At 43.8% G+C, this 23,558-nt stretch overlaps 1 protein-coding gene and 1 non-coding gene across 2 annotated transcripts in view; one reads left to right on the forward strand and one right to left on the reverse strand.

Annotated features, from left to right (window-relative positions):
* The window catches only part of USP13 (ubiquitin specific peptidase 13), a 118,228-nt gene that overhangs the window by 467 nt on the left and 94,203 nt on the right, over positions 1-23,558 (forward strand). Inside the window, exon 2 of the mRNA XM_024755105.1 lies at positions 23,235-23,360. Within this exon, the coding sequence (XP_024610873.1) occupies positions 23,235-23,360 (126 nt within the window). The remainder of the gene's footprint in view (positions 1-23,234; positions 23,361-23,558) is intronic.
* LOC112406381 (small nucleolar RNA SNORA81) lies at positions 18,586-18,762 on the reverse strand. Its single transcript, XR_003004546.1, has one exon. It is a non-coding gene; the product is annotated as a small nucleolar RNA SNORA81 (small nucleolar RNA).

Raw genomic sequence — 23,558 nt, forward strand, 5'->3', positions numbered from 1 at the left:
GCCGAACTCGGCGGCAAGTGAAGCGGGGGGAGAAGATGCGCACTGTCAGCCGGGGACCTCCTCGCCGGGCGCCAGAGTTGGCTCAGGGGCACTGCAGTTCAGCAAACACTTAGTGAGTGCCTACCGGGTGCCCGGCGCTGCATGCCCCAAGGCTGCTGAGGCCAAAGACTGGGCGGCCGCGGTGGCTTGCTCCGCCAGGCTTCTTAGGCTGCCAGGGCCCCAGTACCTAGAAGCTTGACCAAAACCCCGCCACCGTTTGAAAGGTAGATCGAGTCGAAGAGTTCCCTGATCTTAACTGTACGTTGCAGATGGTTTGCGTCCTCTTTGGGGCGACAGCGGAGGGCGGGTAGGTGGACGTGATTGATCCCCCCCTTCTCTTTCCGGGACCGTTTGCTTTGCCCAGGGATTCCCACTCCTGGACAATTATGATTTACTCTCTGAGCTTTTCTGCCTCCACTTTAAATTTCTCCCCACTCCTTTTCTTTACGTCAGAATGTCAGAAGAAACCTTCGGGTGCTTCCACTCGGGCAGCAGAAATAGGGGGTCTGCTGGATTACTACGGTTTCCTTAAGCCTTTCCGCTTCTTTCTCTAAATGAGTCACTTTGAAATGCAATAGTATAAATTATTAAAAGTTCAGTCGCGAGTCGTGACCTCAAAGACTGGAGGGGGAAGTGAAGACGCATCACCGCCTTCCACCCAGGGCTGTTGGTGGTGTTTTTCACCAGGTTGTATGTGTAAGTGTGAGAAGGAAAAGGAGGGTGAATGTCCCTTTCGGGAGTCAAAATGGGCTTCAAAGTGACTCAGCTGTCTGGCGTTTATCATGTCTTTTTGAGGATCAGGTTATTTTTATCCACCCACTTTAGAGCTCATGTGTCACTGGGCAGATCTCAATGCAAAAGGGAGGTGCATGGATGGAGGGACTGAGGTAGGTTTCACAACAATAGTCTAACACATTTTATCCATATTATGTATTGGCGGAAAAAAAAACAGCCAAATGAGCCACAAATGTTCCAAAGTATCCTTTATTATGTTGTGAGTTGATTTCAGCTGATTTCAAAGCCTTTTTGTTTTGTATACACTGAAGTCCCAGAATTAGTATCCTCTGTGATATTTAATTTTTCTTTTTTGTTAATTCCAGATCATTTGGGAGATAAACATCTCATTTGTTCATTACTAATTTTTTTCTTTCTAAAAGGTCTGTGTAGAGTGGAATGAAATGGTTATATTTAATACTTAGCGTATTGTGATCACACTATTTAATGTGACGGTCAGCAGTGTCATTAAATCCTGTTATCCACAAAGTATTTGAGAATGCCATTTTCAGATTTTGTGTCTAGTGTTGGGCAGGTTTCCACTAATAGCTTTTAAAGGTGGAGAGGGATGACCGTAATTAATTTAAGCCATCTGCAGATTGTGAACGCCAGGAAGAAAGTAGCCTAATTCTTTTAGGATAACACATGTGAAGTGGGTAAAACTGCTTTTTCTATGTTTGATCTGGGTTACTCTTCAAATTCTTCTTACGAACTTTGTTATTGGAAGTCTTTGCCACATTATAGTGTAAGGCAGGTGTGAAAAAAAAGCTTATTATTTTTTTAAATTGATTTATTTTTTTGCGGTACGCGGGCCTCTCACCGTTGCGGCCTCTCCTGCTGCGGAGCACAGGCTCCGGACGCGCAGGCTCAGCGGTCATGGGTCACGGGCCCAGCCGCTCCGCGGCATGTGGGATTCTCCCGGACCGGGGCACGAACCCGCCCGCGTCCCCTGCCTCTGCAGGCGGACTCTCAACCACTGCGCCACCAGGGAAGCCCAAGCTTATTATTTTAATTCACTTCCACAAATAGTTATTGGGAGCTTACTGTGTGCCAAACGCTATTCTAGAAGCATCTTGTCCAGTGTAAACTGATGATTTCGTTCATATCACAGTACTTCTTTGGGGAAGACTAGGCTTATTTACAATGCCGGTGCATCAGTATATTTCCTGTTTCAAGGGAGGAAGAGAAAGAAGGTTTTATAACAAATTATATTAAAGCACAGTGCATGATAATTCCAGATCTTTCCCTATGGTCCTTAACACTTCATCATGAACCCCATAAGGGTTCTTGAGCACCTACTATGTGCCAACTCATACATGTGTGTCTATAAGAACCATACAGAGCAAAATCCATTGGTGCCAAACACAGCAGACTTTAATCCACCAGTGCTATAGGACTGTGGTAGACAAAGGACCAAAACCATTTGAGTGGAAAAAATAGTCATCCTTGCATTGGATACTTTTGAAAATGGTCTTAGATAAAGATGCATAGAAATAAATAGGAGAACAACATTCCAGCTCAAGTAACAGTTCTTCTGGGATGGGTGAGGATTGTTTTTTCACCTACCAATTTGGTTTCATCCCAGGCCCACCTTCTCACCTCGACCTGTAGGTTCACCTCTCCATAACTTGGTTCATCTTGCAAGATCTGTGATGGGAACTTCCTGGAGAATGGGGACTTTGTATCTTTGTATTCCCAGCAGCTGGTGCAGCATCTGGTATATATGCCAGGAACTCAATGAACGTGTAGGAGATATACAGATTACCTGTGGTTACGGGTTCTGAAAATGGTAAGGATACAACATATGGGAAACATTGGGAAAGGAATCTATCATGTAGAAAGTGGTTACTTTGTTGTGGGGACAGATGTGAAAGAGAGAGCCAGACTGGCAGGGTTTGAATCCCAGCTCTGTCACCCAGCTGTGTAACTTCTCTGTGCCCCAGTTTCTCCATCTGTAAAATGGGGACAATCATAGAACCTACCTCATAGGGCTGTTTTGTGGATTAGATAAATTAATACATAAAGTGCACCTGGCCAATTAGTAATCACCATAGGAAGAAAAGAAAGAGATAAAAGAGTTAATCACATGTTGTAAGCCCAGGTGTTTGGTTGTCAGGGGTTATGTAGAAAGTTTGGTGTGGCTGAGTGGGGAAATTGGTTCATATTTCTGCTCACAAGCCTTCATGAACCACCATGTAAAATCTACTCTCATCTCCTTAGTTATTGAGCCCTTCCTTCATCTGAATGTACCTTGTCCCACCTCTTCTCACTTTCTAGGTTGTCAGCTCTGGGGAGTCCAGTCTCTGGGTCTTCAGTGTGTTAAGGCTCATTTCCTTTTCTAGGACCACCTTCCTCTATTTGTCTTCTGCTTCAAACTTCATCCTTTCCTCTGAAGCCTACATTACTTAGGGTCTGTGTCTTATAACACAGCAGTTATGGTCTGTCTTCTATAGTTTGCCATCATTTTATTTTCTTTTACGCATTTAACTTGTAGCTCTAAAACATCTACTTGGTACGAAGCATTAGGTAGGAGAGGAGCTGGGCCACTCTGGTGCTAATTATGCCCCTCCCCACCTGTCTGAGAGTGGGGAGCTTACCTTATGCCCTGTCTCAGCTGGGGTCAACTGAAGACCGAGATAAGGGCTTTGGTATACAGTCTGTTTATTTTGGGAAACAAAATCCAGCGGGAAAGGCTTTGAGATCATCTTCTTGTAGGAAAATATGAAATTGTGATTTACAATATTGATATTGTGATTTACAATAAGGAATATATATTTGGTCTTTGACCCTTTTCCTGGCACAGAGCTCCTAAAACTCTTGGAATTTCCCAAGTGATAAGAGCCATGAAGGTGTCTTTTGTTATCCTTAAACAATCCCCTTTCAGCCACACCTGAGTTTGTGCTAGGGGCTTTTGGAAAACTCCTAAGAATGGGCTGGTTGTCAGGGGAACCAACCAAGTGATTAGAAGGTAGGAACTTACAGCCCCTCCTCACCTCCCGGGAGGGGAGAGGAACTGGAGATTGACATAATCGACAGTGGCCAATGATTTAGTCATTCTTGCCTATCTAAGGAAGACAACAACAACAAAAATCCCTGAATTGTGGGGTTTGGAGGGTGCTGGGAGGGCACAGGAACACCATGCCCCATTCCCCATACCCTGCCCTGCGTATCTCTTCTTCTAATTGTTCACTGGTATCCTTTAACATCCTTTGTAATAAACTGATAATCCAGTAAGTAAGTTGTTTTTCTGAGTTCTGTGGGCCGCTCTAGCAAATTAATTGAACCTGTGGAGGGGGTCGTGGGCACCTACTATTTATAGTCAGTCCTTCAGAAGCACAGGTGATAACCTGGACTTGCAACTGGTGTCTAAAGTAGGGGGGCAGGGCTTCCCTGGTGGTGCAGTGGTTGAGAGTCCGCCTGCCGATTCAGGGGACACGGGTTCGTGCCCTGGTCCGGGAAGATCCCACATGCCGCGGAGCGGCTGGGCCCGTGAGCCATGGCCGCTGAGCCTGCGCCCCCGGAGCCTGCGCCCCGCAACGGGAGAGGCCACAACAGCGAGAGGCCCGCGTACTGCAAAACAAAAAAAGATTAAAGTAGGGGGGCAGGGGGAGGCAGCCTTGTGGGACTGAGCCCTTAACCTGTGGAATGTGATGGTGTCTCTAGGTAGTGTCAGAGCTGAGTTAAATTGTGGGGTACTCAGTGTCTACAGAGAGATGGAAAGTTGCTTCCTGAGGGGTCCACCCTGCCCCTCACATTCGGTGACCAGAAGTGAAGTATTCTGTGAATAGAGGAGCGACACAGGAGTGTACTTCTGTCTTTCTGTTCTTCCTTCTACGAGTACTTATCTATCTGCCTGCTACTACCTCAGACATTGCTAATAATAATAATGACAGCTAATATTTGTACAGAGCGGTGGTTCTCAAAGTGTGCTTCCTGGACCAGCAGTGCCAGCATGTCTTGAGAACCTGTTAGAAATGCAAATTCTTGAGTCCCATCCCAGACCCACTGAGACAGATACTCTGGGATGGAGTCTAGCTATCTGTATTTGAATAAGCTTTCTAGGTGATCCTGACCCGTGCTAAAGTTTGAGAGCCAGTGATGGGGCACTTGCTAGTTGCCAGGCAGCATTCTAAGCATATATTTATTCATATATTAACTCATGTAATCCTCACAACAACCCTATGCTGTATATTATTATCATTTTGCAGATGAGGAAACCAAAGCACAAAATTCACACAAACTATAAGTGGTAGAGCTGAGATTTGAATCCAGGTTATCTGGCTCTAGAATCTCTGCTTTTTTCTTCTTTATTTATACCAATTTAACCATGTTAATTGTACAGTTCAGTGCCATAAATACATTCACATCGTGTGTAACCATCACCACCATCCATCTCCAGAACTTTTCTATCATCCCAAACTGAAATTCTATACCCATGATGCAATAACTTCCCTTCCTCCCTACTTCCAGCCTATGGTAACCACTGTTCTGTTTTCTGTCTCTATGAATTTGCCTGTTCTAGGTACCTCATATAAGTGGGATCATAGAGTATTTGTCCTTTTGTGTCTGGTTTATTTCACTTAGTATATCTTCAAGAGCTTCATCCATGTTGCAGTATGTATCAGAATTTCCTTCCTTTTTTAGGCCAAATTATAGTCTATATTTTGTATAGGCCACATTTTCTTTATCCATTCATCTGTCAATGGACATTTGGGCTGTTTCTGCCTTTTGGCTCTCATGAATAAAGCTGCTGTGATCAGTGGTGTACAAGTATCTGAGTCCCTGTAGGGACTACTCTTTACTATTGTGCTGTGTATGCTGCCTTCTGGGCAATGAGACTTGCTATCATGGTGTTTAGTTGTTTCCCAGGGGAAAAAAATAATTTAATTTGGGTCTATGTGGAAAAATCCTCCTCCTGATGGATAAGTAGATATAAGATAGTAAAGCAAAATTTAGGAACTTACAGATTGTTTTTTTTTCTCTTGGAAGATATAAACTTAAACTAAGTCTAATTGGTTTCACATATCAAAAGTTCCCTTCCAAAATCAACTAACTAAAAAGTTGTTTTACAGCAACAATTCTCAAGCTTTTTGGCTCCTTTATACTCAAATATTTTTGAGGACCCCAAAGAGCTTTTATGTGGTTTCTATCTATTGACATTTACCATATTAGAAATTAAGACAGAAAAAACAACTTCCATTCCATTAGCTTATTAAAGTGATGATGTCATCGGATGTCACATAGACTCAGAAAAATGCCCATGAGAGCATGTGAGTGATAAAGGCAAATGAGTTCATTATGAAAATAGTTTTGACCTCCCAGATCACTTGAAGGGTCTTGGGGCATCACAGGGTTCCCAGGCCATACTTTGAAAACCAAAGTTCTAGAGTTTAGGCAAGTACAACTGGTTACTCCAGTGACATACCCCACCTGCACTGAGGTTTCTGTGGGTTCACATTTTCACATTGTGGTGATTGAATAATTTATTGTTAATCTTAGCTCAACCATAATGTCATATTCCACACATACATTCTTCTTAAAGCAAATTAAAATTTAGAGAATTTGACTCCTTTTGAAAACAATTGCAACTACTTGGGCTCAAATTATTGGCTCTTTTAGAGATGAGAATTCTTTATTCTTTTGAATATCAGCTTTACCGTAGGATCATCTGGCTGGGCTGTTTCTTTGGGGAACCTTACATTTTAGCATCCTGAATTTTTTCCTTTGACCACGGGTTAGGAGACTTCTGTCATCTATTGCCTGGAAACTGAAGACCTGTCTGCCAGGACTCAGGGGAGCTGAGCAAAAGAGGATAAGGGTGGTCTCAGCATATGGGTATAGAATACCAGCTGGATATTGTCTCTTGGTTCTCAACCCTATCCCTGTTTTGCTAAGCCTTCTCCCGTGTTGCAGGAGCTGGGAACATGGACACTGCATTTCCCAGAATCCTTTGATGGCAGGATTCTGATTTTGGTTCTGCCAGAGAGACTTGGAAGGCGAAAGAGAAGGAGAAGCCACTATTGCTATTGCATAATTCACAATGCAGATGTGAGATTTTCCAGTCAGTTTCTGAATGTCCTTCTGGGACTCAAAGACACATCAGTCTTGGGGGAGCTGGGATCCTCTGTTCAGTTGCTTGTGATGCTTGTACATCCTGATTTCTTGAACTTGAGTGGTAGTTTCTCTGACCTTGGCTCTCATAGCTCTTCCCATGATTCTGTAAGCCTCTAATTTCCTGTAGTAAATCCCTTCCTGCCTGAAATACCTAGAATAGTTTGTATTTTCTAACCCGTTCTGTACTGATACATGTACATTACACATACGTGTCTAATTCTCCATGTGTTATGGTACCCCTGTTCTTAACTGAGCCCACTGTCCCGCAGACCTGAATCCTTTGTTTATACCTGCTTTAGAGAATAAATCAGTAGTTTGCTGGTGTGCAGGAGGGATTTGGGGCGCTGAGTGGTACCTACATAGATTTTCAACCTTTCCTCCTTATTTTAGCTCCTTTTTACCCCAATTTCAGAGTAACCTGGAGTCTTCTGGAGTCTTTTGGAAATTCTGGGGTGTAAATCAGATAGAATCTTGGCTTTTCCTCCTGCAGGGCTAGGATTCGGCTTTATCAGCTCATCTTAGTCTTTTTAGTGCTTACCCCATCTACAGCACAGTTTCCAGGTTTGTGGTTTATGTTTTAAAAAAATCACTTAAGTGTTCTTTTATTTGGGTTTCAGAAAGGGGTGAAATTGACATATGTGTGTAATCTGCCCTATGTACCCTAGAGTCCTGCTTTTCTAATCTAATAATCAAGAAGTCACTTGCTGGCTCTTTTTGGCAGTAGTTAATTACCCATTAAAGTTCTGTCATTTTTAGAGTCTGGGATTGTAAGAGATGATGCTGATCCTGTCAGGGAGCCTTTGGAGAGTTTGTATTCTCAGCTCACGTTGAACCTGGACATCTGTGCGTCTCTGAATTCTCTTTTCTCTCCACTACATTCTTCCTGTGGACTGGAGCTCAGTTCAAGGTGCTGCCATTCATTTAGTGCCCCAGGCTGGGAGATGTACAATGCCATCCACTCTACCTCCCTCTCCCTCTCTCTCTTTTTAAACAGCTGTGTAAAATACAACAGAAAATTTACCATCTTAACCATTTTAAGTATACACGTCAGTGGTATTAAGTACATTCCCATTGTTGTGTGCAACCGTCACCACTATCCATCTCTGGAACTCTTCATCTTGCACAACTGAAACTCTTTCCCAATTCAACTATAATTCCCCATTCCTCCTTCTTCCCAGCCCCTGGCAACCACCATCCTACTTTCTGTCTCTATGAATTTGACTGCTCTAGGTTCCTTATGTAAGTGAGATCATACAGAATTTATCCTTTTGTGACTGGCTTATTTCACTTACCTTGTTTTCACGGTTCATCCATGTTGTAGCATGTGTCAGAATTACCTTCCCTTTTAAAGCTGAATAATAGTCCATTGTATGTATACGCCACATTCCGTTTATCCATTCAGCTATCAGTGGACACTTGGGTGGCTTCCACCGTTTGGCTATTTGAATCATACTGCTGTGGACATAGGTGTATCCCTGTCTCTTTTATGTCATTTTTCCATTAGTGACTGGGTTCCGGCTTGACCTCCTCTCTCCTTCTCCACTGCCACGGCTCAGGCCCTCATCACCTCTTGCCTGGATGGACTCTTGCGGAAGCCTCTTAACTGACCACCTTGCCTCCCTTTTATCTGTCACATTGCACTCCCAGTTGTTTCTCTAGAACATGGGTCTTACCATGTCTTCCCTGCCTAGGAATTTTCAGTGGCACTGTTCAGACTTTTCTAACAGAGCAAACAAGTCAATTTACCACGTTGATCCAACTTTCCTTGCCAGTGTTGTCCCTTAGCACCTTTGTGTTCTTCAGATGCCCCATGCTTTCATCCCTCCATACGTTGGCCTGTGCTTGGAATGGAATGCCCTCTCCCAACCCCTCACCCCCTGAAAACCCCACCGATCCTTAAAAACCAGCTCAGGTGTTCTCCTGGGGGCTTCCCCACACCCGCCAAGCTGCGTTAGAGAATTATTTTCCTGTGCTTTCAAAGCACTTTGTCCATCTCTGTCGTGGTTGGGATACCGATTGTTGAAGACACAGAATAGCTGAGGTCTTAGAGAATTAAGGATTGAAAACTGTGCCGTTTGGGAACCTGTGCTAGTAAGGCTTTATCTTTTCTGTTTTAAAAAAAATCATGAGCATGCATTTTGGAATAAAAAAGGTTATTAAAAATAGCCAATGCCAGGCTTCCCTCTTGGCGCAGTGGTTGAGAGTCCGCCTGCCGATGCAGGGGACACGGGTTTGTGCCCCGGTCCGGGAAGATCCCACATGCTGCGGAGCGGCTGGGCCCATGAGCCAGGGCCACTGAGCCTGCGCGTCCGGAGCCTGTGCTCCACAACGGGAGAGGCCACAACAGTGAGAGGCCCACCTACTGCAAAAAACAAACAAACAAACAAAAAATAACCAATGCTGTATTTTTACTTTATCATATTGTCTGGAAAGTCGTAAGCTGGACCCTTGAAAAGCTAGAGAAATGTGTCTTGGGTACTTGCTGAGTATTTTGTGTATTATGATTCTAGATGCCCCAGGATCTTGGTAGAAGTGATCACACATGGTGCCCCTCGGGGAGGTGACAAGAGAGCTGGTGTCTGTGGGTGTCGCCCAGGCCTCTGTGCTGCTGCTCATGATCAGCCCAGGACACCCGTTGTCCCCATGTGCAGGGCAGATGTGAACGAGAGCACCTATTTTTAGAGCTGGAACAGCAGGACAAGGCAATAATAAGAATTTAATGAATCTGAACGTGACTCCAGACTAGAGATGTTGCTGAATAGCATGTGCTTCCTGTAATAAGATAAATAATAAAACATTTTGTTTTGTGTTAATTAGCAAGTACTAATACTTATTTAGTGCCTCTTATGCCCCCAGGACTGTGCTAGGTGCTACTGGGGACGTGTTAGTATTAGGAGAGAAACAGAGGACCACAGGAAAGGAGAGTATGATCTGGATCTTTCTATCATAGTGGAGTGTGAGCACTGATTTCGAGTGTCTATAAAGAGTCAAGTACTGTCCTAGGTACTTCTATATATAACATCTCATTTAATTACAATTGTAACCTGTTATAAGTGATAATCACTATTTTTGCCCTGTTTTACAGAGAGGAAACTGAGAGTCAGGGAAGTTAGGTAACTTGTTCAAAGACGTGTACAGACATCTCAGTATGTGACAGAGATGGGACGTAAGCCCTGATATGTCATCAGGTTAGACCCTGAAGCACTTATAGGATATTTAAGTTTTGAACCGTGTGGCACTTGTAACGTGTGAATGGAGATTTCAGGCACAGGAGTAATCAGGAAAGTCTGGAAGAGTTATCGGCCTGGACAACTGGATGGGATCTGAAAAGGTGGCATTTGGGAGGAGGGCAGACAAAGGTGTGGGGGTGGCACCAAGCTCGGCATGTAAATGAGAGCCTTCACTGGCTTATGGAAGAGAGGATTACTGGGGAGACTGGAAAGCAAGGCTGGGACTTCTGTGGGTTGTGAAGGAGATTGTCTTGATAAGTTTAGGCCGGATGAGCAGGCCAGTTAAGAGCAAGGGAACAGCACGAGGCCGTGGTTATTTGGTGTGGCTGTTCTGGAAGTGGAATGAGGAATAGGTTGGGAGGTAGGGAGACCTTGAATCGGAATTCAACTAGGAGTCTCTTGTAATATCGGAGGGGGGCGCTTTCCTGAGGGTGATGGCAGTGGGGATAGAGATGGTGAGGTGTTGGGACTAAACTCGGTAGAGATTTTGATGAAAGATATGGCTCAACTTAGTGACTGAATATGCAGTGGGTGAGAAATGGGAGGAGTTAAAGATGACTTCACAGCCGGTACCCTGGGAGGTGGAGTGTATCAAGGTCATCGATGAGGAAGGTGAGGCGCCCACAGGGAAAACTGGGGGGACTGACTGGCTTGGAGCTCAGACGTCAGGGTTCGGATTGCAGAGTTTGGCAGCCCCTAGGTTAGAGACCCTGGATTTGTGAGTAACCCTTCCTTTTGATGGACCTCAGGGCCCCACCTCTTTGCTCCTGGGATCTTTGCCCCCCAGGTTGTTGAGGAAGCAGCGACTGGCACAGGCCTCTGGCCCTCCCACCGATTGGCCCAAGTTCCAGAGAAACTCAGACGGGAGCCCGGGGCAGTATTTCCAGCCTGAGGCCTTGGAAGCAGCCTCAGTTGGTGTGGGCTCTCTCTCCAGAACCCCAACCAGCAGAGCGGGACCACTGATGGATCCAGTTTAATGGCTGAAGTTGATGAGGGTGCGTGCACCGTGGAGGCAGTCAAACCCTACAGCTGCTTCCCTAGCATCTCGGAGCCCCACCCGGTGGGTCTTGCCGCTGCTGTTGTCAGGGAGCTGTCAGCCTGGAAAGGCTAACTCCAAGGACTCAGGTGTCCTGTCCTTTTTTCTTAAGATTTTTTTTTGATGTGGACCATGTTTAAAGTCTTTTATTGAATTTGTTACAATACTGCTTCTGTTTCATGTTGTGGTTTCTTGGCCGCGAGGCATGTGGGATCTTAGCTCCTAGACCCAGGATCGAACCCGCAGCCCCTGCCTTGGAAGGTGAAGTCTTAACCACTGGACCACCAGGGAAGTCCCCTCCGGCTGTCCTTCTGAGTTTGGGGAGTGGAGCTGTCAGGGCCTGCTCCAGCTTCTCCCCTCCCTTGCAGGAAAGCCTGGCAGAGCACCCGGCCCAGGCTACTCACTGCAGTGGGGTGGCTCCCTTCTGCTTTCTTGGAATGATACAGCCTTGAAATAAAGGAAGAAACTGCTCTTTTCCCCACGCCCCTACAATGGCCTGTGCTTACTGCCAGCCGCCCACTTAGCTCCTGCCACCAAAACGACATCTGCCTCTCAGTTGAACCCGGTAGCACTTGGGGGCCAGACTGGCCTGGGTCCCGGTCCGCCCCCCTTCTTACTACTTCACAGAAACAGGACTTCAGCAAGTGCCTTAATTTCACTGACTTTCTCTAAGCCTTGGTTTTCCCTTCTGTACTACCTACCTTGCAGGGTTTGTGGTACTCATGGCTGCCCGTGGAATACTACTTATTGCTATCCTTCTCTTTAGTGGGAGGTAGTGGGGGGATCCCTCCGAGAAGAAGGTGAAATGGAATTTATAGGGTCTTGGGGTTGCCATAGAGGGACGTCCTGTACTTGGTAATTCTTTGTGAGGCTCTGTCTGGTAGCAAAAGCCTTGGGCGTTGAGTGTTTGCTAGCCTCCTTTGGGGGGAGCTCTGTTCAGGGGTGTTATTCATACTCAGCTTCAGCTCATACTGATGGACTTTTTATGGGTTAGCCTGGAAACCTAATCTTCATGTTTAATGTAGTTTATCAGGGGAAATGCATCCTGAAGAAAGCCATCTATTCTTTTTTTTTTTTTTTTTTTTTTTTCACCCTGCATCGGCAGGCGGACTCTCAACCACTGTGCCACCAGGGGAGCCCGAGCCATCTATTCTTAAAAATAATAAGAAAAGACTATAGAGGTTTTTACCTTTGACAAGGTGGTTTCACATTTTTTTTTAGCTGTAAGCTGGGAATTACTTAGATGGATTATAGCTTCAGTTCAGTGCTGCTGAAGATGCTCACCTCAGTGTCTTCATTCTCGGACCATTTTTATTTTGCCCATTTGTCCTCTGAGCATCGTAGTAGCTGCTCTTCCTCATGTCCTACCCAAACCCTTCCCAGCTGTTCAGGTGACAGCATCCTCATTGCTCCAGATAGATACCCAGAGCAAGGATTTAGTTTCATACTTAGGAAAAAAGTTAATAAATGATGCCTCAGTGGAACAGTAAATTTATAGTGTGTCAAAACCTTGCTGCTCGGACTGTGCCTTTAGCCGTGTGGGACCAGGCTGTGCAGCTGTAAGGTGTAGGAGTTCTCTGCAGAGAGAACGTCAAAGTTGGAGCAAACTAGAAGAATCATGACTGCATTAACATGTCTATTTTTTCTTAACACTTCATGGCCACAAGCATGATTTATCAACATTAGCAGAGGGCTACAGTCTCTTGGGATTATATGCGTTTGTTTTTTTCTACTTAGCTGATTTGGACAAATTTATTTCTGTGGATTTGCTGTTGAAACCAAGGTTTTGGATTTTGCAAATGTTGTATTCTGTATTTTATTTATTTTATTTTTGCTTTGGGTCTTCATTGCTGTGTGCAAGCTTTCTCTAGTTGCGGCGAGTGGGGGCCACTCTGTTGCGGTGCATGGGCTTCTCATTGTGGTGGCTTCTCTTGTTGCAGAGCACGGGCTCTGGGCACGTGGGCTTCAGTAGTTGTGGCATGCAGGCTCAGTAGTTGTGGTGCACAGGCTTAGTTGCTCTGCGGCCTGTGGGATTTTTTGATAGCGCTTTTCTCTATCACATTTCCCCTTTCTGTGGGCTGTGTGCTTGCTGCACTTGATCTGGAACTTTGTTTTACTTTCTTCTTTTTTTTAAATTTAATTTATTTATTTTTATTACTTATTTATTTATTTTGGCTGTGCTGGGTCCCAGCTGCAGCACGTGGGATCTTCGTTGTGCATGTGGGATCTTTAGTTGCGGCATGCGGACTTCTCAGTTGTGGCCTGCGGACTCTTAGTTGTGGCATGCATGTGGGATCTAGTTCCCCAACCAGGGATCGAACCCGGGCCCCCTGCATCAGGAGCATGGAGTCCCAACCACTGGACCACCAGGGACGTCCCCGTTTTACTTTCTGACTGTGCATTTGCTTCCCATCTGCGTGTACTTAATTTTTGTATTTTAAAACTGTGGTCTGTTGGTTTTTCTCTAGAAGCCAGATTGTACTGGAGAATCTGTGCTCCAGTCATTGGAATATTCATATGTACCGTTCAGATATGGAAGTATCCGAGAGGCTGGATTAATAGGCAGATGCTTGCTTGATGAAAGGAAGAGTCAAGCGGAGAGAGGTGGTCAGTCTTATGAAGTAATGAATCAAAGCAGTTAGGGGTTGACCTCAATTCTGCCGTTTCCCACACACTTCTACAGCTATTCTGTCTTCTATGCTTATGGGCTGTACCCTAAAATTATAGACTGACTCTACCCCAGTCTCCCCATCTCTGCCGTGAGCAACCCAGCCCCCGCTCCCTCCTCTGCCACCCCCAGAGGCTAAGGTGCCGTCTTGCTTTGTTTAGACAGGGCTGTCTAAAGGACTTTCTGGGATGATGGAATTGTTCCATATCTGCACTGCTCAGTATGGTAACCCTAGCCACATGTGACTGTGTACTGAGCTCTTGAAATGTGGCCAGTGCGATGAAGAAACTGAATTTTTTATTTAACCTAATTTAAATTAATTTAGATGGAAACATTCACATATGCCTAGTGGCTACTGTATTGGACAGCGTGGGTCTAGACTTTACAGTAGCCTTGGAATCATGTATTCTCTGGATCCTCTCCCCATAATTCTCTTCCTGTTGCCAGAGTGATTTTTTTTTTTTTTTAATAAATAAATTTATTTATTTATTTATGTCTGCATCGGGTCTTCGTTACTGCACGCAGGCTTTTCTCTAGTTGGGGCAAGCGGGGGCTACTCTTCGTTGTGGTGCGCGGGCTTCTCATTGCGGTGGCTTCTCTTGTTGCGGAGCACGGACTCTAGGCACACAGACTTCAGTAGTTGTGGCTCGTGGGCTCTAAGCGCAGGCTCAGTAGTTGTGGCGCATGGGCTTAGTTGCTCCATGGTATGTGGGATCTTCCCGGACCAGGGCTCTAACCCGTGTCCCCTGCATTGGCAGGTGGATTCTTAACCGCTGCGCCACAAGGGAAGTCCCAGAGTGATCTTTAAAAATGTAGATCAGATTGTGGCGCTTCTCATCTGGGAACCCTCCAGTGGTTTTGCATCCTGCACTTCTCCTGCCTCTGCAGACCTCTCCTCCCTCTCCCTCTACTCCAGCACCCTGAGTTTCTTTCTGTCTTTTGAGGACATAGCCAGGCTTTTCCTGGAGTTGTGGCTTTTGTACATGCTTTTTCATCTAGAGAGGGTTCTCTTTCCACTTTGCTTGCCTGGTCCCTCATCCTGAGATCTAGCCCTCCCGGAGAGCCCCCCATGCTCCACCCCTGTCACACTGTATCAAGACCCCAACTCCCTGGTCTCCACCCTCAGGCTCCTCTATCACTCTTATCTCTGCCGGAAATTATCTTTTATGTCTCTTTCTGTTTATTTTCTGTCTCTCCTTGCTAGGATGTAAATGTTATCAGGACACCAAGCTTGCTTGTCTCTCTCTCAGCTGAATAAACTTCCTGCCCCACATCCCCCTGCCCCCCTTCTCTTGACCCCGGAGAAGACATCACAGCCTCATTCTCTCTCATCGCTTCTTTTCCAGACTCCGCACAGACCATCCCCGCCTGTAAACTTGGATGGCATCCGACTGGGGTACAGTGTCCTTGATTAGCTTCATTTTTCTCAGTTGTAATCACATTCTTGTCTGCCTTCCTAATCACCTCTCTTTTACTTGTGTGTTCCCACGTTTCCTTAGCTACTCATTTCGAGATAATCTCTTAGTTATTTCAAACCACACTTTTACTTGGAGCAGCGAGAATATCCAGACCCTTAAAGCTGTGAAGTTGTGAAAGCCTAAGGAAAGCTTGGTTTAAGAAAAGGAAACATTTGAATGACTGCCTGTTCTATTCCACATATATTTTTGGATTCTAAATACTTTCAGTTAAGAAAAATATTATTGTTTTTATTAATAAAAAGTGAATCCATGTTCCTAAAGAAAAATTAGAAAATGCCAAAAGACTATGTGAAGAAAAAAAAAAAATCACACCTTATTTCCCCGATGCTGTTACGACATCCTGTGCTGTGGAGCGTGTATGTGTATATTACATCGTACACACTCTTTTGTTACTTGCTTTTTTCACTCAGAAATACTATGTACAGTTTTTCCTATTAGTAAATGCTCATCCCAAGTCAATTTTAAATGGCTGAAGAAGTGTTACGTTTCATGGATGTACCGTAAATTACTAAGCAAATCTGTTCTTGAGCATGGGGGTTAGTTCTTTTCACTATTATAAGCAGTTATTTTAGTTCATTTCTTTTCTCTCCTTGTATTTATTTATTTATTTATTTAATAATCAGTGTTCTAGGAAATATTGCGTTCTTGTCCCTTTTGTTGTCTCCCTCGTGCGTGGGTGTGTGTGTCATGGATTTGTTGTGACTCCATCTACCTACATCATGTTTCTCTTTGAGGCAATGACCACTTGTTTTCCACACTGTTCTGATGTTATACAAACAAGGGTTGCGCGGGACACTGTTTCCTGAGTGCGCGGCTCACACAGGCTCCCTCTCCCTTCCTGTTTTCCAGTGGAGGCTGGTCTCCAAGAACACGCTGTCGTAAACAAAGTTCTTCAAACACCTACTGATTGACAGTGTGGTGTATTTTTATTTAAAATGACTGTTCACTTGCTCCTCTGAAACATGTTGTAACCTTGACCTTTATATTCGCCAGTGTTTTAATATTCTTTTAAGTGGCAAGCAGTGTAAAACAAGGTGATTTTGTCCTTGATGTTACTTCTGAGTAGTATGCAGGGTCATCCAACATAAAGTAATAAGTGAATGGCTCTGTATCTCTTGTATCTGTATTGAAATGCATTGAAGACTGGATTTAAACAATGCATGGGCTTCTAATGCTGCTCTTCTCTTTTACGGATTGATCGTGGGGTGGGAGAAGTTGACAGAGGGAATTGTTATGGAGCCTTGGAGAAGCCCTGAGTGGTATTTCTTGACTTCCTTGTAATTTCAGGTTTCGAAATCAAGTCTTGCATCTTGGTCACGTTTCTGTTCAGTGCATCATGTAAATGATAATTAGAATCTTCTTTAGCTAAGACCATGCAGAGAAGCACACACTGGTCATTCTGGCCTGGGTGGCCTCTGGAAGTAGGAGCCAGATAGGGTCCATGGTGGGAAGGGGTTGTGGAGACAGCATTGCTGTCTTGAAGAACCATGTGAGGCTGGCTTGGTTATGGAAGGCAGGAGAGCTGGGACAGTGCATTTCTGGTGTCCATGTTGCTAAGAGCATGACTTTAGCCAAACAAACCTGAAAAGTGAGTATTCCTGCTGGTGCCTCAGTCTGTTTTTCTATGCCTGGCCATCGGTTTTCTTTTGATGATTCCCATTGTTTAGTTATGCCAAAGAGTTTAAATCGAGCCTGTGCTGCACAGTGTATTTTAAATCCAGATCGGGAGGGCACTGAGGACTGGTTTGAGAGAGAGAGGCTAAACTGTGTAACTAAATGACAAATAACTACACAAAACTTGCAGTTCCATGTTTGTCCCGTCCTGCTCTGCACTGTTCAGGTACTGTTTTTGCAATTCAGTAATGAATGTGATACAATTTTCCTGCCCTCAAGGAGCAAATGCATGCATGGCTCAGCTTCTGAATGTGGTGGCCCCGGTTTCATTTCAGGTTTTTGTCAGCGTACAGCCTCCCTTCCCCTCTCCCTTTTCTTCCTTGTCATCAGTATGTGTTCTTTTTCCATGAACATTATTTTTTGTATGTACATTATACACAATTCTATACATATTTTCTGTATGCAATTACACAGAATTCATACATTTGTCAATTAAAATAATGTTACAGTATTTGTTGTGTTTATATGTCTCAAGTTCTTAGTTCCTCTATTTGGGGCCATTGCTAATTTTTCCTATTATAAATAGTTCATCTGTGAATATTTTTGTACAAATTAGTTTTTTTCCCTCTCTCTTACTGTTGGGTTCCTGCGGTCATACTCAAAGGAGAAATACTGTGTCAAAGGTCACAGTTTTATTGCTCTCTAGAAGGGTGGAACCGGTTTATATTGTGGGAGTAAATATACAGGTTTTTCCGCGGCTTCAGGCTGTGTAATATTAATACTTTTTGCTAGTTTAGTAGGTGAATAATTGCCTCGAGATTGTTTTAATTGCTTACTTCAGGAGGTAGTGATGATGATTTGATTTTAGTATTTTCTTATAGTTAAAGCTAAACGATCTTTAAAAAAACAACAGCGAGCTCTTACCAAGTTGAACCTGAATGTTGACATCTTGTATCAATAATTTTATCACTTTTTACATGGTTTGGATATAATCTTTTCTTCATTATACTTTACATCTTATCCCATTCTGTTATTGTTGCTTTTCTGTTTTTTCCTTATATTTTGTAATGCAAAACTTGTTCTTTAGTGTTTACATTTTTATACTCAACTACTCCATCTCTTTTGATATTATATATTTTCTTGGCCAGAAATTATTTTCCCCTTCGCAAGTAGGATAAATAGGCTATTCTGCTCTTTTTTCTAGTTTTTTATATGCTTTTCTCCTGGATCTATCTGGACCTTGTTATAGTGTTTGGTGTAAGATGTGTATCTAGATTAATTTTCTTCTATACTGCTGTGTAACTCTCCCAGTAACTTTTATTAGTGATTTCTACCCCCCGCTTATTTTTGTGTATCTTGTGGTTTGACGTATATTAAGCAATTATCATAGAATGAATATATTTTTGGAATCTCCATTCTTATGCTACCATTTGTTAAAAAATTAGCGCAATATATATGAATTTTATTGTAATCTATTTTAGTAAACACTCTACCACTATTACTTGAAAAATGCATTAGTTTGTATTCTGCCTTCTTATTCTTTGAGCTACATTTCACTGTCAATTTGTACGGTTCTCTAACCTGCCTGGTTCCTTTTTTTAAAACATTTAAAATTTTTATTTTTTTCTAAAGACATATCACACCAAATCTTAAGACAAAAGACACTGGATATTAAGAAAGAGGTGGTCCATCCCCATCTTTACCATCTAGTGCAGTTACTTTTCTTGTGTGTACTCTGCTAGCATTATTACAAAAACCAAGATGTGATCCTTGGTTTCTGCAGTTTTAGCAGTACTTATACAAGAAGGTCCTTCCCGATTTCTTGGCTGCACTATTGGCCACATGAAGGCAAGTGCTTTATAGTGCTTTCTGGGGCAGTGATCTTAGTGTGGGTGTGGGTGGTCTATGAGAGGATGAGGGTGAGGATTTGAAAACTCTTAAGAGTCAATTAGCTTAGCTCTGATCCCAGGCTATAAACCAGTCTCTGTGCTTTGGTCACAAAGGAATCTGGTTGAGATGTGTCAGCACAGACTTGTCATCACTAGTGAGAGAAGCCACTCAAAGCACATGGCATGGAGTATTGATTTTGTATGTGAAAGAGTCTTATAGGACCAATATTTAGACAATAATGAGGCAAGAGGGAAGAAAGTGTAGCTCATTAGACTGGGGTGTTTTGTTCTATATGGGGTAGCTTTTAAAGGGTTTTTCTGTCTCAGTGTGTCTTGAATTTTTAGAACTTCTGGGAAGTCCCTTGGGCAGTGCTTCCATCTCAGAGCCGCTAGAGAGGGGCATATGCTGTTTCCGAGGCCAGCCCATATGTGGGATGGAAGATGTCCTTGGATGTTTGTAATAGAATCCTTCGCGATGTGGGGTCATCTATGAGTGCCAAAGCATTTTTTTCTTTGATTATGGACTTTGTGACAATATCAAGTGACTCCAGAGATTTGAGACTGAATGTTTGGCATATTAAACTTTTATCAAATTCCCTAATAAGTAAAAAATTCTTGGCAATGAAATTAGCAAAGATTGTATGATTATTTTAGAGATTATATACTCTCGCATCATATAGCTATTCTATATTTTTCTTCAGAAAAATGCTATGCTTGAACATTTTTCTTCTTCTGCTTTTTAATTTCTTGCTTCTCCCACTAGTTGCCTACTACATTTTCTGACAGATTAATATTTGTTATCGCCAGCCTGTGTGGCTGTCAGGCTCACTTTTTTCTTCCTTCTGCTTCTCCCCCCAATTATAAAATAATTGTGGTAATAGGAGATACACGTAGCACACAGACCTTTTAGCTCGTAATAAATAATTATCGATGTTTATGTAATAATTTATAGCATGGAGGGTGTTTCATCACCTTTGAACTTCACGAAACCTTGGGAATTATTGCTAAAGCCATGTTTATTTTATTTTATTTTATTTTTTTCAGTATGCGGGCCTCTCCCTGCCGTGGCCTCTCCCGCTGCCGAGCACAGGCTCAGGGGTCACGGCTCACGGGTCCAGCCGCTCCGCGGCACGTGGGATCCTCCCGGACCGGGGCATGAACCCGTGTCCCCTGCATCGGCAGGCGGACTCCCAACCACTGTGCCACCAGGGAAGCCCTAAAGCCATGTTTATTGAGGAAAATACTGAAGCCCAGAGACTATCTGACAAGCTGTTTAGGCAACAGAGCTAAGTAGTGGCAGTTTAGGACTTCTGCTTACAAATCTCATATTTCCCCTATTATATCTTCTGGTTTGAGTTCTTTTTGATCGAATTACATTTTGTTGGAAGAGAATGGAAGTGTTGTTCTTTTTTTATTTAAATCACACTATGGGATGCTCAATTTAATGGGCTTAATGAATAGCTGACCATTATAATGATGCAATATTTTTTTTCTTAAGGATTATGACTATGCAAAAGAATATGTTCATTTAAAAAATCTTTTCAAAATATTTATCTAATCTGTTGATCAGGTGAATGTAATGTGTTGCCCCTAGTTGAAGAACTTTTCTAATTTTATTCTAGTGATGTCATTTTTTTTGGCTGTGTTGGGTCTTTGTTGCTGTGTGCGGGCTTTCTCTAGTTGCGGCGAGCGGGAGCTACTCTTCGTTGCGGTGCGTGGGCTTCTCATTGCGGTGGCTCCTCTTGTTGCAGAGCACGGGCTCTAGGTGCGTGGGCTTCAGTAGTTGTGGCTCACGGGCCCAGCTGCTCCGCGGCATGTGGGATCTTCCTAGACTAGGGCTCAAACCCATGTCCCCTGCATCGGCAGGAGGATTCTTAACCACTGCGCCACCAGGGAAGCCCCTGTTATAATGTTCTTGTTGTGACAAGGCTCCTTTATGTCTGGCTTATAAACCATAGATACGATGTTGGAAATTTTTATTTGAAATTTTAAAAAATAAACAATCTTGAGTTATTGGAACTTTAAAAATTATTTTTCATATATTTGTAATGAGCATCAGTGTCTGTTTTTGATATTGTAATTTGTGCTCTACTAAAATTCTTTGTAAGGAATTTTGGTAGGTGTTTGTTGGCAAATTCTAACAGGTATTTAAAATTTTTGTTTTTTAAAGAATTATTTGGAGGGGTGAGACTAATAGGATCATAATAAAAATCCATTTCCATTGAGGAAAGGGTGGCTAATTGTATAGGCTAAGTTTATGGAGAAGCACATTAAGCAAAGTGAGAGAAAAGGAGAGAGGAAATTGGGATAGAAAAGTATCTTATTTATTTATTTAGGCCATGTCTTGGGGCTTGTGGGATCTTAGTTCCCCGACCAGGGAGACTGGGGATGGAACCCAGGCCCCCTGCGGTGTAAACACGAAGTCTTAACCACTGGACCGCCAGGGAAGTCCTGAAAATCAAGTATTTTAAATGTGAACAATATCCTTGCCTGTTCATTGTAGCAGTATGTCTATAACTAAATAATATTTGAAGTATGGCAGAGAGGGATAAAAGAGAAATAGATTCAAGTTGAACTCTGACACTTCCAAGCTGTGTGAACTTGGGCAAGCAACTTATCCTTAGTTGTGTTTTTTTTTTTTCTTTTCTTTTTTGCGGTATGCGGGCCTCTCACTGTCGTGGCCTCTCCCGTTGCGGAGCACAGGCTCCGGACGTGCAGGCTCAGGGGCCATTGCTCCCGGGCCCAGCCGCTCTGTGGCATGTGGGATCTTCCCGGACCGGGGTACGAACCCATGTCCCCTGCATTGGCAGGCGGACTCTCAGGGACTGTGCCACCATGGAAGCCCCCTTAGTTTTTTTTTAAACTATAAAATAGAAGTAATACTAGCAGCTTGCAGTATTGTTGGGATTAGAAATAATATGTGCAAAGCACCTGGGACATATCAGGCATGTAATAATGTGAGGACTCCATCTTTTATTATTTACTTATTATGTTATTATTTATTTATTGATTTGTTATCATTTATTAATGGGTACCATCAAATATCATGCATCACCAAAGGAAGGGAGCAATATCTTTGAAGCATCTTGTCCTGCTAAAAGGATAGAAAGACTGTATGTTCTGGAGACTTGCAGTGACCAATGAGGAAGAACGATGATGAACCATTGAACTGATGGTCGTTGCATAGAGAACAGACTTGTGGTTGCCAAGGGGGAGGGGTTGGGGGAGGGAAGGATTGGGAATTTGGGATTAGCAGATACAAACTATTATATATAGGATGGATAGACAACAAGGTTGTACTGTATAGCACAAGGAACTATAATCAATATCATGATAAACCATAATGGAGAAGCATATGAAAAAGAATATATATATGTATAACTGAATCACTTTAAAAAAAATAAATTTATTTATTTATTTTTGGCTGCATTGGGTCTTCGTTGCTGCACGCGGGCTTTTAGTTGCGGAGTGGGGGCTACTCTTCGTAGTGCACGGGCTTCTCATTGCGGTGGCTTCTCTTGTTGCGGAGCATGGGCTCTAGGCACGTGGGCTTCAGTAGTTGTGGCACACAGCCTTCAGTAGTTGTGGCACGCAGGCTTTAGTAGCTGTGGCTTGCGGGCTGTGGAGGGCAGGCTCCGTAGTCATGGTGCACGGGCTTAGTTGCTCTGCAGCACCTGGGATCTTCCCGGACCAGGGCTTGAACCCATGTCCCTTGCATTGGCAGGTGGATTCTTAACCACTGCGCCACCAGGGAAGCCCTGAATCACTTTGCTGTACATTTGTGGCACGCAGGCTTTAGTAGCTGTGGCTTGCGGGCTCTGGAGGGCAGGCTCCGTAGTCATGGCGCACGGGCTTAGTTGCTCTGCAGCACCTGGGATCTTCCCGGACCAGGGCTTGAACCCATGTCCCTTGCATTGGCAGGTGGATTCTTAACCACTGCGCCACCAGGGAAGCCCTGAATCACTTTGCTGTACAGCAGAAATTAACACAACACTGTAACTCAACTATACCTCAATAAAAGTAAAAAAATGACATTATTTTATGAAGTGACGGTCGTTGGATCAGTTGCCAATGTTCTTCTATCCGTGATTGTCCCTTACCCCAGTTTGGAGAGTCAGGCAGGCATGTTTATTTCCCAAGGCCTCTGAGTATCTGCCTGCCTGTGAGACCGTGCTCAGCTGTCTGGGAGCACCGGGAACCCAGGGTTGTGGCGGGAGCCGCCTCTGGGTGACTGTGAGCCGCCTCTGGGTGACTGTGAGCCCTCGGAGGTCACTGGAGATGACTACGATGGCCAGACTTTGTGTTCATCGTTTGTCATCATTTGCCTTCCTTCCCCTTCCCTTTTTCTGTGTCTAGACTACTTGACTAATGTAACCTGTCTCTTTCTTCTAGAATTCTGAAGGTGGACTCTATGTATGCATGAATACATTTTTGGCCTTTGGAAGGGAGCATGTGGAAAGACATTTTCGAAAAACTGGACAGAGTGTCTACATGTACCTGAAGAGACACATGCGTGAGGTGAGGTGCACACTTTGGGAGAACTGGCCTTGACATCTTCCCCGTAATGTTGTCTTAGTGGGGTTCATCACATGGAGATTTTACTATGCCCACATAACTTCTCATTCTCTTGGATGATAGGAAACAAAACTAGCACTGTTGGCAGAAATTCATAGACTTCCCAAACCTTAACTTAACCACTTTTATGTTTCTCTTCCT

The sequence above is a fragment of the Neophocaena asiaeorientalis genome, unplaced genomic scaffold, assembly GCF_003031525.2.
Source record: "Neophocaena asiaeorientalis asiaeorientalis breed wild unplaced genomic scaffold, Neophocaena_asiaeorientalis_V1.1 scaffold188, whole genome shotgun sequence".
NCBI classification, from domain to species: domain Eukaryota; kingdom Metazoa; phylum Chordata; class Mammalia; order Artiodactyla; family Phocoenidae; genus Neophocaena; species Neophocaena asiaeorientalis.